The 16,598-nt window shown below is 42.7% G+C and overlaps 1 protein-coding gene across 16 annotated transcripts in view; it reads left to right on the top strand.

Moving 5' to 3' along the window:
• The window catches only part of Sap130 (Sin3A associated protein 130), a 97,392-nt gene that overhangs the window by 50,423 nt on the left and 30,371 nt on the right, over positions 1-16,598 (top strand). For 8 of the 16 annotated variants that reach the window (XM_042263972.2, XM_042263974.2, XM_015996672.3 and 5 more), the window contains exons 8-14: positions 2,888-3,035; positions 3,188-3,278; positions 3,461-3,565; positions 6,681-6,822; positions 9,967-10,088; positions 13,470-13,772; positions 15,297-15,474. In XM_042263972.2, coding sequence (XP_042119906.1) covers positions 2,888-3,035; positions 3,188-3,278; positions 3,461-3,565; positions 6,681-6,822; positions 9,967-10,088; positions 13,470-13,772; positions 15,297-15,474 — 1,089 coding nt within the window. The remainder of the gene's footprint in view (positions 1-2,887; positions 3,036-3,187; positions 3,279-3,460; positions 3,566-6,680; positions 6,823-9,966; positions 10,089-13,469; positions 13,773-15,296; positions 15,475-16,598) is intronic. The other 8 variants (XM_042263973.2, XM_042263975.2, XM_076554863.1 and 5 more) reach the window with 1 other exon arrangement.

The raw sequence follows: 16,598 nt of genomic DNA on the forward strand, positions 1-16,598 counted from the left end.
TAGTCCCATACTATCATACCTAATGTCATAGTAGATGTGTATGCATATTTTATTTTACTTTATTTTTGGTTTTTCGAGACAGGGTTTCTCAGTGTAGCCCTGATTATACTGAAACTCACTTGGTAGACCAGGCTGGCCTTAAACTCAGAGAGATCCGCCTGCCTCTCCCTCCCAAGTGCTAAGATAAAAGCATGCACCACCACCGTCTGACTGTATACGCACATTTTTTTTTTAAGACAGGGTTTCTCCATGTAGTTTTGGTGCCTGTCCGGGATCTCGCTCTGTAGACCAGGCTGGCCTCGAACTCACAGAGATCCACCTGGCTTTGCCTCCCGAGTGCTGAGGTTAAAGACATGCACCACCGCCACCCACCTATGTATGCACATTTTAAACTGTGTTGTTTTTCATATGTGTAAAACCATCTGTAACATAAATTGCAAAAATTGATCAGGGAACTGGGTAATTAGAATTTTCCATAGCTAACCTCTAATGACCTGCCTTAAACTAGTTTACACTCCCTCATGTTTTTAAAAATGAACAATAATATTTCTGTTGCTTGAGATAGAATCCCCCACTCTGTAGCTGCAGCTGGCCTGGGATGCTGTGTTCCTCTTCTCTCAGCCTCCCAAGTGCCAGGATTATAACCATGAGTCATCACTTTCAACTTTGTTACATTTTGTTTCAGGACAGTGCAAGGCTAACTTCAAACACTGTCCTCCTGCTCTTGGCTCCTAAGTTACTGGGGTTGTAAATATTCCTAACCTTAGTCATGTCTTTTGTTTTGTTTGTGTGTTTAACTCAAATGACCACATTCCTAAAATGGCTTGAAATCCTGACCTTCATGCCTCTACCTTCTAAGTGCCAGAGTTGCAGATGCCTGCTATCATACCCTGCTTCACTTGTTTAGAAGCAAAGTGTGCTGAAGCTGGTGGTATGCATCTGGGATCTCAGCACTTGGGAAGCTGAGGTAGGAGCCTAGGAATTTGAGTCTCACATGGGCTGCATAGTGAGACATCATCTCAGAATGATATCAGTGAGAGAGGGAGAATAGGTATTTTTTATAATTATCTATTATCTGTGTGCATATGTGGGCATGTGTGCCACCGTGCATGTATAGAGACCAGAGGACAGCTTGAAGGAGTTGGTTCTCCACTTCGACCATGTGGGTCCCTCCACTGCAACTCCTCATAAAAGAATTCTCCCATCTTTTCTTCATGTGTATTTTTAGATGCCAAAAGTCTTCGATTCTTTTAGCATTTATCGTGTTAGACTATGAGGTATTGGTCTAATGTTTTCTTTTCCAATAGCTATGTAGTCTCCTGATGTGCTTGTTTGTTCCTTTGTTTGTCAAGGGGGTCTTAATATGCTTCTCAGACTGGTCTGGAACTCCTGAGCACAAATGATCCTTATGAATCTTGTGCCTCAAAAATTATATGCCCCACCCCACTGGGCTTCCATATATCCCCTTTTCTTGGAGAAGTCAGCCTTAGTCTTCTGCTTTGTTGCAGTTTTAGTTGCTTGCTACCAGTGAATCTGGCATACAGTCTGTCTGTATCTCTTTCATTTGTTAGTCAGTTGTAACTAAGTTTGTATTTTAGTAAGATTTTTCCACCTATACAGATATTATATAACTAGGGGAAAGGTCAGTACTTCAAGTCTCTGCACAGACCAGGCATGGTTATCTGAAATGTTCCCTTAAGAAACTTGTCAGTCGGGCTGGGGAGATGGCTCAGTAGTTAAAAGCACTGTCTGTTCTTCCAGAGATCCTGAGTTCAATTCCCAGCACCCACATGGTGGCTCACAGCCATCTGTACGGGGATCTGATGCCCTCTTCTGGAATAAAGTTGTACATGCAGATAGAGTACTTATACACATAAAATAAATTAATTAATTAATTTAAAAAAAAAAAAAACTTGGGCTGGAGAGATGGCTCAGTGGTTAAGAGCACTGGCTGCTCTTCCAGAGGTCCTGAGTTCAATTCCCAGCAACTACATGTTGGCTCATAACCACCTGCAATGAGATCTGGTGCCCTCTTCTGGCTTGCAAGGACACATGCAGGCAGAACACTGTATACATAATAAATGAATGAATGAATGAATGAATGAATGAATGAATGAATGAATGAATGAATGAATACTTGTCAAACATTCATAATATGAAAACTTCACTGTCTATCTTTGAATTTTTTCACAGTGAAGTGTGATTGTTATAACCCTATTCACTCAAATATCACTAAGTAGTATAGAGTACATCCAAAGTCCTGGAACTTAGAAGGCAAAGATCTCAAGTTCAAGGCCAGTCTGGGTTACAAAGTAAACCCTGTCTCAAAAGAGCAAGGACCTCAGACCTAGGTATTGGTAGAGCCTTCCCAGCATATTCAAGAGCCCCTCGGTTCGGTTCCTTTCAACACTGGGGGAGGGGGGAGATAGTGGGCTAGAAAGGTGGCTCAGGAGAAGTTGCTCTCCTTTAAGCCTGATAACTTTAGCTCAGTCCCAGAACCCACCTAACAGAAGGGAAAAAACGACTTCATGGTGTCTTCTGACCTCCACACATGGTCTGTAGCATGTGTGTGCCTACATATGCAAATAAATACATGTGTGAAAATTGGTCAAATGTGTAAACTGCATCATGGACTAAGAACTAATTTATAAATTGTTTGGTATGTATTACTACTTTTTGAAGCAAGATGGCAACCACAAGAGAGAACCCTCCCCCCCAGGGCCATTTATTTCATTGGTAGAATTGAAGACTGGACATTGTTTTAACTGTCAATTCCACAGAACTATGGAAAAAGTAAAATTTATATGATCATAAGGACAGGATACCTTGACTACCTTCCTTGTGTCTGGAGAACTTGTAAGTCACGTGCTACCTTCTCTCCCCACAGTCGGCCCACTTTATCTATCCAGCATCCGCCATCGGCAGCCATTAGTATCCAGCGTCCTGCACAGTCTCGCGATGTGACGACGAGAATCACACTACCTTCTCACCCTGCGTTAGGGACACCGAAACAGCAGCTCCATACAATGGCCCAGGTAAAAAGGGTGAAGAGCCACCGGGGCATTCTTTGGGACAGACTAGACTCGTGCCGACTTGTTCAAAAGCCTGGCATGTGAAATCAGTCATTCTTAGACAGGAGAGTGGGGAGTTGTTCTTGTGTGTAACTGTGTTCCGGGTCCCCCCACAGAAAACCATCTTTAGTACTGGCACCCCAGTGGCTGCAGCTACAGTAGCACCTATTTTGGCAACCAACACCCTTCCTTCAGCAACCACAGCCGGTAAGTCAGTGACGTTGCCCTCTGAGCCAGACAGAAAGGAAGAGGAGTGGTGAGTTCACTTCTCACTTTTCACCTTCAGGGAAAACTCGCAGCTTCCCCGAGAGCTTTCCCAGCGTTTGAAGAGTCTGTGCTGTGTACAGAGACTGTTGTTAGAGATTTCCTCCTTTCTACCCTCTTTGCAGGATCTGTGTCGCACACACAAGCTCCCACGAGTACAATTGTTACCATGACAATGCCCTCCCATTCATCCCATGCCACTGCTGTGACCACCTCAAACATCCCAGTGGGTAAGTGTTGTTTGTTTTCACACAAAAGTCTATGAGGAGTTTTCAGCCCATGTGACCAGGCCTTCATGTCAAAGGTGGCAGGAGTGTTTTCATATTGTTGATTTTCAGAGCAGCTCTGAATTTGACTTTTATTTGTTTTCTTAGGGTGTGTGTGTGTGTGTGTGTGTTCAATATTCGTGCGTACCACCTCATTTTTTTGAGACAGTGTCTACCACAGAACCTGGAGCTCTCTAACTTGGCTCGGCTAACTGGCCAGTGAGCCCCGGAATTTGCCTGTCCCTTGTCTTTCCGGGGCTGGAACTACAGGCACACAGTGCTCCTCTCACCTTTTTACCCGGTTCCTGGAGAGTTAAACTCAGTCCCCGCGCATCACAGCAAGTCCTTTACCATCTGAGCCATCTCCCCTCCAGAAGTAGATTTTTATTTTTATTATTTTTTTATTCTAATTGGCGTTACTGAAATCACTGATGACAGATTAGTTTTTCTTTTCTATAGTATCATAACCAGTTTAGTTTGCTTCTGCATCTATTGTCTTTTTTTAATAGTATATTATTTATTTAACTTTATTTTATGTGCATTGTCATCAGAGTCCCAGGGACTGGAGTTACAGACAGTTGTGAGCTGCCTTCTGGGTGCTGGGAATCAAACCCAGGTCCTCTGGGAGAGCTGAGCCATCTCTCCAGCCCCCATCTATTGTCTTTTAATAATTTTTTTGTTTTGAAATTAAAATTACATCATTTTCTCCTTCCCTTTTCTCCTTCCAGCCCCTCCCATGCACCCCTGCTTACTCTCTTTGAAATTCATGGCCTCTTTTTTTTTTTTTTTAAATAATTGTTAAGTGTGTGTGTGTGCGCGCGCGCGCGCGCGCGCGTGCGTGTGTGTGTATATGTGTGTGTGTGTGTGTGTGCACACAGACAGTCTGCTCTATCCATACAATGTTACCTGTGTGTCCACAGTCTCAGGCCCGACTGACCACATGGTTACTGATAACAGTGGTGGGCAGGAGCTCTTCCCTGGGGAAGGCCATTTCTCCTCTCTCAGTGTTGGCCAGTTTCCAGTAGTTTTTCGGTCTAGGGTTGCTGCCACACCAGTTTTCTCCTCCACGTGAGCATGTCCACTGGTGTGGTCATTGCTTAGTCAAGTTGATAAGACTTCATGGGTGTGGCCTCAGTTTTAGGAGATAGAATCGTACAGCGAGCTCACAGCTCCTCTGGCTCTCACAGTCCTTCTGCCGCCTTTTCCGCAATGGTCCATGAGCCTCAGTGCAGGCGTGGTGTTGTCCAGTGTTCTGTTCGGACTGAGCTCCACGCCGTCTCTTGTTCTCTGTGTTTGGATTGGCTCTGGATTGTGGTTTTCTGTGATGGTCTGTTGTAAAGAGAAGTTTCTTTGATGAGGGGTGAAAACTATACTTACCTGGATATCAGGGTAAATATTTAGTTGGAGCCGGGCGGTGGTGGCGCACGCCTTTAATCCCAGCACTCGGGAGGCACAGCCAGGCGGATCTCTGTGAGTTCGAGGCCAGCCTGGGCTACCAAGTGAGTCCCAGGAAAGGCGCAAAGCTACACAGAGAAACCCTGTCTCGAAAAACCAAAAAAAAAAAAAAAAAATATTTAGTTGGGGATTACCACTGGTTTAGTTAAGTGGTGGTTGTAGGTTTTCCTCCGAGATCCATGACTTCGCTAACCCAGATAATAGGCTAGATTTATAGTACTAGGTATGATTTCCCTCCAGTTGAATGGACTTTAAATCCACTGACAGTAAGGTGTGTGCGCCATTATTGCACCCTTAGGGCTGTCGGGCCATGCTAGTCCTAGTTGAGGTTCATAGCTGTCATATCTGGGTAGGCCTAGTCTTTGCATTTCTCATGGAAATTTGCATGGAGACCATGAAAGCGATCCCTCATGGAGGAAGCTTTCAGTTCAGACCCAGCTTGGGTCCTCTGGGCCCTGTGTCTCAAGTACATGGTGGCTACAGCAATAGCTTATACTTCAGGAGTCTCTTAGACAACCCTGACCAACAACTCAAGGGTGGGCTTCTCATGCCTGATGTTGGGGTTTCTGCTAGATAGTCTGTGGTTATTTGGAGAGAGCATTGTCAGCCCAGATGGGAAATTTTCATTTAAATTTTATCTCTCTGTCTCTGTTTCTGTCTCTCTCTTTCCCTCTCTAGGTTCCCCCCCCCACCCCCGTGTGTATATGTGTGTGTGTTTGTGTTTGTACATACGTATGTACATACATGTGTACACCCAAGAGGTTGTGGGGACCAGAAATCAACATTGGTTGTTTCACAGGAGCCATCCACTTATATTTTGAGACAGGTCTCTTACTGGCCTGGAGCTTGCCCAGTGGGCTGGGCTGGCTGGCCAGTGAGTCCAGGCATCCTCCCATTTCTTACCTCCTGAGGTCTGTTTCCATCTCCAAGCTCACACCATCGTGCTCATTTTTTTAATGCCAGCTCTAGAGATCCTCTTGCTTGCACATCAGTGAATCTCCTGAACCTCTGATGTTTGCCTTATTAGGTTAGTAATGGGATCCACAAAAGGCCAGGCTGAAAGAAAAAGGCCTGCTCACTAGATTTTTGTTTTAACTCCCCATTGACAAATAACAGTGAGTGCATTGAAATTATTCACTTGCTCTTTCTTTTTATTTTGTTGTTTGGGTTTAAGAGTTTTGTTTTGTTTTTTGAGATAGGGTCTTTGTAAACCTCACCGGCTTTGAACTCAAAATCCTCTGGCCTCTGCCTCCCTAGTGCCAAGTTATACAGTGTGCCGCTGCCAACTCTTGGCTTAAAACTGTTGGCATTTGAGGTTGGCAAGATGACTCAACTGTAAAGGCACTTGCCACACAAACCTGATGACTGGAATTTTATCCCTGGAACCTATGTAAAGATGGAAAGAAAGAACCAACTTCACAAAATTGTCCTCTGACCTCCACATGGGTGCCATGGTACACACGCCCACACATACAAATGATGTGTGAGCTCTCTCCCCCTTCCTCCCTCTCCCCTCCCTTGTACATACAATGATAATAATAAACGGTTGGCATTTTAAGGGCACTGCTAGCCGTGTTTGGCTTGCCGGTGAGTAGTGATAGAATTGATGTTTTACTGTCTGCAGCTAAGGTGGTGCCCCAGCAGATCACACACACTTCCCCTCGGATCCAGCCTGACTACCCCTCAGAGAGGAGCAGCCTGATTCCCATCTCGGGCCATCGGGCCTCTCCCAATCCTGTGGCCATGGAAACCCGAAATGACAACAGGTAGGAGGCAGTGTCTCAGTTCCTCTCCTCTCTCATGTCACTATTTGCTTTTTCAGATTTTCCCCTCTGAGAACAATTTCTTTTTTAGTGTTATGAAAATGTCCTATTTTTATTAAGCTTTTATCCTTGTGGTGAATGTTCTCCTAATATCCATTTCTTTGTTTTGTTGAGTTCTGTTTTGTTTCTGGGTTTGGTTGTGTTGTGTTGTTTTTATTTTGTTTTGTTTTTTAACCATTTTTTAAGAGTGTGCATTACAGGATCATAACCTTTACCCATAAGTACTTAAATTTGTTCATCCTAAAAACAATGCATTCTTGTAAACAGTTATGGATAACTGAAACCATAGTATGGCTTTCCATCCTCCTTTCTAGGTTTCGGGGCACTGATAGCCAGTTATTTTGGAGAACGAATAGCAGTTTGGTTTTGTTGTATTGTTTCTTCACAATTAGAGTGAGGTTATACATTTTTGGAGTTGTGTGATCCACCATCAGAGAGTACATGCTGGCTATCAGTCCTGTGGTTGGTTAGGTTAACATTAATTAGTTAATGAAGGTGCCGTTGTTCATCACTCAAATTCTGTAAAGAAACTTTTTTCTTTTGTGAATGATATGAGGAAGTACTTTGTTGTTTTGTTTTAATAGCAAGGAACTTTATTCGGAATTCGGTGGTATGTAAAGTCAGTACACTGCAGGAAAACAGTGAACTCAGGCAAAGATGCTTTAAAGCCTGTATGAAATACCGAGGCTGGCATGGTGGGAGAATTTGGGAGGCAAGGAAGGAGGATCTCGGTGAGTTTGAGGCCATCCTGATCTACAGAGTGAGTTCCAGGACAGCCAGGGATACATAGTGAAAGTAATACTTTGAAACTATGAATAATTTTCATTCATTGTAGTATTTTTTAAGGATTTATTTATTTATTTATTTATTTATTCATTATGTATACAGTGTTCTGCCTGCATGTGTCCCTGTATGCCAGAAGAGGGCACCAGATCTCATTACAGATGGTTGTGGCCACCATGTGGTTGCTGGGAATTGAACTCAGGACCTTTGGAAAAGCAGCCAGTGCTCTGAACCTCTGAGCCATCTCTCCAGTCCCTCATTGTAGTATTTTTGATAATTCGTGGCTGAATTACTTACATTTGCAAAGTAATAACTTTTCTGTTGCTCCTCTGTACTTTGCAGTTGGCTTCTGAAGTGAAGAAGCTTTCCTCTGTACAACAATTATTTACTTGAGTTCTGTTTGTTTGAGTTTTAGTCAGCCTGAGCCTGTGAATTTAGATTTACTAATTAGCAGGATAGGGATTTGGTTGTGTTCATTACTGTCCTTTGTTTGGAGTTCAAATGGCCTCCTCTTAAGAACATATCTATGGGTTTCACATCTCGCTGGTGTGCTAGCCCTTCCTTTATCTTCTACCACATTGTATATCCATTGAGCCAGGAAGCAGTGTTTGCCAAGGGCCTTTGGATCCTTTGGAAGCCTACATTTCAGCATCAGCATGGCTTTGCTGTAGATTGTTGTTCCTTCCTGCCTTTGCAGTAAGCAACAGTCAGAAGTGAGTGCCATACAAACGGAAGTATTTGAAAACATGCTGATACCCCAGTTCATTTCCATTCCCAGTTCATTTCCATTCTATATATTACTTTTATGTCTATCTACCTAGCTAAATGCTCTTATTAGCTCTGAAAGTTTATGGATTCTTTTGGATTTCCGATGTGAACATTTATATTCCATCCATAATTGCTTGTTTGCTTGTTGTATATAGGCAATAGATACCTGTTTGCTTTCGGGGATAGCCAGAGCTTTCAGTATAATGTTAGTGGATGGCTCAGCAGTTATTGTCTGCTGCTCTTTTAGAGGATCTGGGTTCAGCTCCCAGCACTCATGGCAGCTCACAACCGTCTGTAACTCCAGTTCCGGGGAACTGTGCGCACATGGTGCACATGTATACATGCAGACAAAATAACCACACACATGAAGTAAATAATGATAAAATTCAGATACAGTGTTGGTAGAGATGGTGAGCGCTCTGTCTTATTTCTGCCTTAAATGGGATTTTTCTGATAGATTTCATTCTGTACTATCTTCAATGTGATGAACAAAATTTCTATTCCTATTTTAAGCCTTTATTTAGGAAGGGTGTGCCAGTAGGGTTTGGTTTGGTTTGGTTTTTACATGTTTTAAAACATGTTTTAAATCACTTCGAATGGTTGCTTTCCTTGGGTTTTTAAAGATATAAAAAGTGAGTAAAAATTGTCCCTGAGTCATTCTTTTCTTTCTATGGTAACTTTGATTGTGGTGGACTTGACACTGTACTTACTTTGGTTTTATGTAGATTTTTTTTTTTTTTGTCTAATTTTAGAGAGTAAGGTTTGTTTGTCATCTTTTTTTTTTAAGATTTATTTATTTATTTATGTATACAGTGTTCTGCTTGCATGTGTCCCTTCAGGCCAGAAGAGGGCACTAGACCTCATTACAGATGGTTGTGAGCCACCACGTGGTTGCTGGGAATTGAACTCAGGACCTCTGGAAGAACAGCCAGTGCTCTTAACCTCTGAGCCATCTCTCCAGCCCTTGTTTGTCATCTTTTCTCACACTTTTCCTGTCCATTTTTGGTATCAAGACAATATTAAGTTCCAAAGACAAAGTAAACATCATTTCATATTTCTTGTCTCTGAATTAGTATCTATAAATTAGGTTTATTTGTTTTATGCATGTTTGATTAAATTTCTAATATACTGTATTTCAAGTGGGATTAATCAGGAAAGGCTTTTGGATACTGAGTAAGTTAGTTGATTGATTGGTTAGAGATGGGATCTTGCTGCGTTACCCAGGGTCATGTCAAACTTCCCATCTCCCCATCTCCTGGGGTTTTGTCATTTGTTTTGGTAGTTATCTTTCTCAGAAAATATCACTACATTTTTTTAAAAAGTCATCCATTACATACTTTTTCTTCACATTGACATGGGTACTAACAGTAGTCATTTGCTTGTTGACGGTTTCCTGGTTGTGTCCTTTGATGTAAGGTTGGGACAGTTTGGAAGATGCTGTATGGTGGTGTGAAGTGTCAAGAGAGTCTGGGAGATAGGATCCTTTGAATGGAGGAAAATAACTTTTGTTTTGTTTAATCTGTGCTGTATTTCTAGGCCTTCGGTTCCTGTTCAGTTCCAGTACTTTTTGCCGACTTACCCGCCCTCTGCATACCCTCTGGCTGCTCACACCTACACCCCCATCACCAGTTCTGTGTCCACTATCCGACAGTACCCAGGTATGAGCACCGTTTTGAAGAAGACTGTCATTTTTGTCAGAGATGAGAAGGAAGTTGATCAGAGTATTTCAGTAAGAGAGAAATGATTCCAGCTAATTTCTAGATTCAGATGAGACTAACATGTAAAACATTAAGCACTTTAATCACCATTTTTATGATCTGTGAAAGGGTGGTTACATACTTGTAATATTTGAATGGTTTTATTCTACCCTGAAAATAATCATGCTAGTAAATTTTGCTATGCCTTAAAATGGTATCATAATTTCTACAAATACCGTTGTATTATACAGGGATTTGCTTTGTCTCCTTTGTATTTTTTTATTTTAGTCTTGGTATGTTTAACTTGACAGCCTGATTTGTAAATACTGATTTTTTTTCGGCTAATCCAGAAAAATTAAGTCTTTTTGGTAAAGTTTGTTTTATTTATATATAAGCCTGTGTGCAATTCCAAGAAGTCAGGGGTGTGTCAGAGCCTTCGAGCTGGAGTTGCCAGCATTTGGAAGCTGCCCACCATGAGTCTGATAAAGCAGGAAGCACTCTTGACTGCTAAGCCATCTCTCCAGCCCTTAAAGAATGTTTAGCTGTGCGTTTGTGTAACTTCTCCTCCCGCCCCCCGAAAGCCTGTGCAGACTGAGCCAGGTGTGGGGTTATATTATATATGATAGAACTCTAGCACTCAGGAAACTGAGGGAGGAGGGTCACAAATTCAAGATTAGCCTGGCTTACACAGCAACTTCCAAGCCTACCTGGGTTACTTTGCATGACCCGGTCCAAAAAGTAAGTTTAGGGCTGAGGATGTGGCTCAGTTGGTAGAGCATTTACCTAGCATGCAGAAGGCTCTGGGTTTGGCCCACAGCAGCATAAACAGAGCTTGATGATCCATGCCAACATTCCCAACACTGAAGAGGGGCATGGGGAATCAAAGTTCAAGGTCATCTTCCACTACATAGCAAGTTGGAGGCCAGCCTGGGATGTGTAAGAACCTACCTTTAAAAGCCAAAACCAGGCCGGGCGGTGGTGGCACACGCCTTTAATCCCAGCACTCGGGAAGAAGAGCACTTGGAGGCAGAGCCAGGCGGATCTCTGTGAGTTCGAGGCCAGCCTGGGCTACAGAGTGAGTTCCAGGAAAGGTGCAAAGCTACAGAGAGCGAAACCTTGTCTCAAAAAAAACCTTGGGCAGGTGAGATGGCTCAGTGGTTAAGGGTACCTGTGCCAAGTTTCATGACCTGAGTTTAACCCCCAGGATCTGCATAGGGTGGGAGAGAACCCCCACAAGTTGTCCTCTAACCACCACAAGACACTCGTGCAAGTGTACGCGTGGGCCCCAGAGTAGGGGCTGGGGTCAGAGAGTAACTGTGGGAGTTGCTGCTTCCCTTCTACCCGGTGGGTTCTGGGGGTGGAACTATGTAATCAAGCAGGACCATGGGTGCCCTTAACTCCTGAGCCATCTCATGGCCCCTGTTTTTGAAACAAGATCCTCTGTATTTTGGGCTGACATGCAGTGTAGAAGAGATGACCTTGAAGTTCTGATCCTTCCCCCTCTGCCTCCTGGTTGTTGGGGTTGCAGGCATGGTTTCTGATCTGTCTATTTTGTCATTCTGAGATGGTATTTTTTAATGTTTCTTTAATTGTGTGTGTCCGTGTGTGGACATTATGTATATGTGAGCACAGGTGCCCATGGAGGCCAGAAGCTGGCTCCATCCCTTCTAAAGCTGCAGTTACAGATGGTTTTGAGTCACCAAACATGGTGCTGAGACCAAACTGCCATCTCTCCAGCCCTGTTTACTTATTTTTTGTTTTTGTTTTTAATGGTGTGTGATGTTGGGGTAGCATGTACATGTGTGAGTGCTGGCACTCGAGTCCAGAGCAGGGCAGAGTCAGATCCCCTGGAGCTGTTTTGCAGGTCGATGTGAGCCAAATCTCATGGATGCTGGGAACCCAGCTCAGGTCCTCGTCAAGAGCCGTGTGTGCTCTCAACCGCTGAGCTGTCTCTCCAGCCCCACTTTGTACTTTTTCAGTGTGGCTGCTGGAAAACTGAAAGGTGTATGTGATTTTGTATTCCTATTTGAATAGTACTGGTGTAAAATTTCAAGCACCTTAAAATATTTAATAGCCTTGGAACCCTTTCTTGGTTATTCTGATAACTGATAAGAATTGCCTTGTGGGGCTGGAGCAATGGCTTAATGGTTAAGAGTGGACTGCTCTTACAGAGGACCCAAATTTGATTCCCAGAGCCATGTCAAACAGGCAGCTACATCTGCCTATAACTCCAGCTCCATGGAATCCAATGCTTCTGGCCTCCAAGAATACCCACACATGTGTGCACATACCCACACAAAGAAACACGTAATTAAAAATAATTTCTTAACTTCTTTTTATTTCAAATTGTGCTTACGTTCATGTGTGTGTGTGTGTGTTGCTAAGAGTCTAACACACAGCCTTAAATGTGCTAGACAGGTGCTCTATTATTGAAATACATCCTTAAACCCAAGAATAATCTTTTGTATTTATTTTTTCCTCAACAAATAAGGACTTTACTTTTATTTGGGGTTTTAATAAAATTAGTAAATTACATTTGCATTGTAAGGAAAAGGGTCCTGCTATTTTCTATCTCCAGTAGGTACAAGCTGTTGGAAATTTGTATCAACTATCTATTTTTGAAGTGCCTTGAATAGTGGTTCTATCAGTTAAAAATGAAGATTCTTCACCTGGTACCCATGGATTACTTTAGAAGTTTGTTTTTTTAGCACTGTTGTCTAGTTGATATGTAATTTGATAGATTAATTTCTTTTTTAAAACAGAATCCCTTTTTTTGTTTGTTTTGTTGTTGTTGTTGGTTTTTGTTATTTTCTGAGACAGAGTTTCTCTGTGTAGTTTTGGTGCCTGTCCTGGATCTCGCTCTGTAGACCAGGCTGGCCTCAAACTCACAGAGATCTGCCTGCCTCTGCCTCCTGAGTGCTGGGATTAAAGGTGTTCACCACCACTGCCCAGCTTAAAACAGATTCTTAAACTGTATCCAAGGATGGCCTAGAACTTACAGCAATCTTCCTGCCTCATCCTCCTAAGAACTAGGATTATAGGTGTTACAGGATTATAAACTTGATTTTATTGTATTCCTGATAATTTGCAGTAAGACTGTCAGATGGGTACTTAATGAAAAGAAAAACAATTCTTAGTACATAGTTTTAAGTAGCAAGTACAGTAGCAGCTAAGGATTGAACCCTGAGCCTTGTACATGCTAGGTAAAAATGTTCTTCTGCTCAGATCCATGCCTTAGCCCTGTGCTTTGTTTCTTGAAACAAGGATTTAGCCCTTACACTTTAATGTTATCTTTGCGTGTAGAATGTCTTAACTAGAGCTGACCTTCTGCATTATTTCCAGTTTCAGCCCAGGCCCCAAACTCCACCATCACAGCTCAGACTGGCGTTGGTGTAGCATCTACAGTACACTTGAACCCCATGCAGCTGATGACAGTAGATGCTTCCCATGCTCGACATATCCAGGGGATCCAGCCAGCACCCATCAGTACACAAGGAATCCAGCCAGCCCCCATTGGGACATCAGGGATCCAGCCTGCACCAATTGGCACACAAGGAATCCACTCAGCAGCCCCAATCAACACTCAGGGGCTCCAGCCAGCAACAATGGGTAATCAGCAGCCGCAGCCTGAAGGAAAAACCTCAGGTAAATTTAACTCTTTAGAGAAAGCGGAGAACAGATGCTCAGCAGATACAGGAACTAATCACAAAGCCTCAATACCCACATAGTGGAAAGAGAGAACCCAGTCAAAGTTGTCTTTGTATATGCACACACAAGAGGAAGAAGTGAGTTGTAACACAAGTACATTATACATACAAATAAACTTATCTCTCGGCATGGAAGAAAAGAAGTACACCTGAGTTTTAATCTTGGCCCTGCCACTTTCAGGCTCTGTGGCCTCAGGTAATTTCTCCTTTGTTAAGTTTCATCATTGTAAGATAAGCTGCTTAGAATTTACCCATAACTTCACATTAAAAATAGGATGTCTGAGCCCAGAGAGGTGGCACACACCCTTAATCCCAGCACTCAGGAGGCAGAGGCAGGTGGATCTCTTTGACTTCAAGGTCAGCCTGGTCTACAGAGTGAGTTCCAAGACAACCAGGGCTACATAGTGAGACCCTGTCTCAAATAAATAGCATGTGTGGAGCTCGAGAGATGGCTCAGAAATTATGAGCACTGCTTGTGTGTCCAGAGGACCCAGGTTTGACACCCAGCACCTATATAGCAACTAACAACGCTCTGTAACTACAGTTCCAGGGGATCCCACCCCCATCTCTTGGTCTCCTCAGACAATGCACACACACAGTACACAGACATACATGCAGGCAAAACACCTATACACATAAAATGAAAATAGAAATAAATCTTAGAAATAGCATGTGCGACTATCCTAATCTGCGTTTGCAGTTAGGCTGAAGAGTTCTAGAAAAAGCTTAAAAGTTAAAAGAGCAAAATTGGGGGTTGGGGACTTAGCTCAGTGGTAGAGTGCTTGCCTAGCAAGCATAAGGCCCTGGGTTTGGTCCTCAGCTCAAAAAAAAAAAAAAAAGAGCAAAATTACCTTACAGTGTTGTCATTCAGATTGCATTTCTTCAGAGTTGTATTGTAAAGTAGTAAAATCTTAATGCTACCCTAATATTGCTAATGTTGACAACAAAAATACTAGTAGAGTAATCATTATATATAATGTAATGATTCATTGTGCTTAAAATAATTGATGAACTGTTTTTCTAATGAATTTTCAAAACGATAAGAGAGAAGTACTACATACCCATAATACCAGTACTTGGAATATTGAAGCATTCATACTTGCCAGCGAAATATCTGTACACATAAAGTAAAAAGAACTAAGTATATTTTTTTAGAAAGATAAACGGTATTATAATCTGTATTGGTGACTTTTCTCAATGTGTGCCTACAAGCACAATGAGCCTTGTGCTATTTCTTCTGTTTCTTATCTTTTGAGGACAGGAGTTTTCTGGAGATCAAACCCAAGACTTCATATATGCTAGGCACATGCCAGACACGTGAGCCACATCTCTAGCTCCTGTTATCCTCTGTAGTGGGGCGTTTATATCATGACTACCTAATGCCAGGGTCTAAACGTTTTTTCTGTCTTAGATGGCATTTCATAAAGCTGTCCTGTTTCTCTTGTCCTCTATTCTGTTTCAGCAGTGGTGTTGGCAGATGGAGCTACAATTGTAGCCAACCCTATCAGCAATCCATTCAGTGCTGCTCCAACAGCAACAACTGTGGTCCAGACTCACAGTCAGAGTGCTAGCACCAACACACCAGCCCAGGGCTCGTCTCCCCGGCCAAGCATACTACGGAAGAAACCTGCCACAGATGGGTGAGTAGATTCAGAAGGGCATAGGCATAAAGAATAGATTACTACATCCAATGCAGAAAACAACTTAATTCTATCTCTGTTACACTTCAGATTTTCTCCAGGGTCTAGAGAGAAGACTCAGCAGTCTCAGCACTTACTACCCTTGCAGAGGACCTGGGGTTGGTTCCCAGAACTCACATAGCATTCACAGACAGCCATCTATAACCACAGTTCCAGAGATCTGATGCCCTCTTCTAGACACCAGGCATGCACGTGGTACACAGGCAGGCAGAGTACTCATACACATACATGTTTTAATAAATTAAATAAAAATTCCTCCAAAACACAGGATCGCTCGGTAAGCTACACCCTGCTCAGACTACGACATTAGGACTCTTCCAGTCAGGGGATGACAGCTTCAGTTGCATATTGTATACTGTATACTTTAGGAGTTCTCTCTAGCTTTAGAAGTCTTAGTTTGCCTCTGTTGCTGTGGTAAAGACCAACAAAAGCAACCTGGGAAGGAAAGGGTTTCTTTGGCTTACACATCACAGTCCATCATGAAAGAAGTCAGGGAGGAACACAAAGCAGGAGCCTGGAAGCAGGAACTGAAGCAGAGGCCATAGAGAAATATGCTTTCTGGCTTGCTCTGTGGCTTGTTACACTTACTCTTATACCCAGACCTACCTAGGGGTGCCACCACCCACAGTGAACTGGGTCCTTCCATAACAATCATTAATCAAGAAAATGCAGATTTACCTACAGGTCAGTGTCATGGCAATGTTTTCTCAGTTGAGGTTCCATCTTCTTAAATGACTCTAGCTTTTGCCAAGTTGACAAAAGGGGGAAAACACACACACAATCTAATCCTAGAACTGTTACTTAGCCTTATAATTAAGTCTTTGGATATGTCTTGGGGTTTTCTTAATGTGGACCATATATGCATACAATATATATTAAAAATTTTTTTTTTTCACCAAACATGAAATGTTGCTCAGGACTAGCAGTTTTTCGGTCATATTAAGGCTCTTCAGTGACAGTATTTAGGACAGTATTTTTGTGTGCTCTAGATGCCTTCCAGCATAGGGAAGCCTCGTGCTGTTGAAATATAGTGGGGTGTGAGCACTCCTGTTTGAGAGCAAGTG

The sequence above is a fragment of the Peromyscus maniculatus genome, chromosome 19 (assembly GCF_049852395.1).
Source record: "Peromyscus maniculatus bairdii isolate BWxNUB_F1_BW_parent chromosome 19, HU_Pman_BW_mat_3.1, whole genome shotgun sequence".
Classification (NCBI taxonomy): Eukaryota; Metazoa; Chordata; class Mammalia; order Rodentia; family Cricetidae; genus Peromyscus; species Peromyscus maniculatus.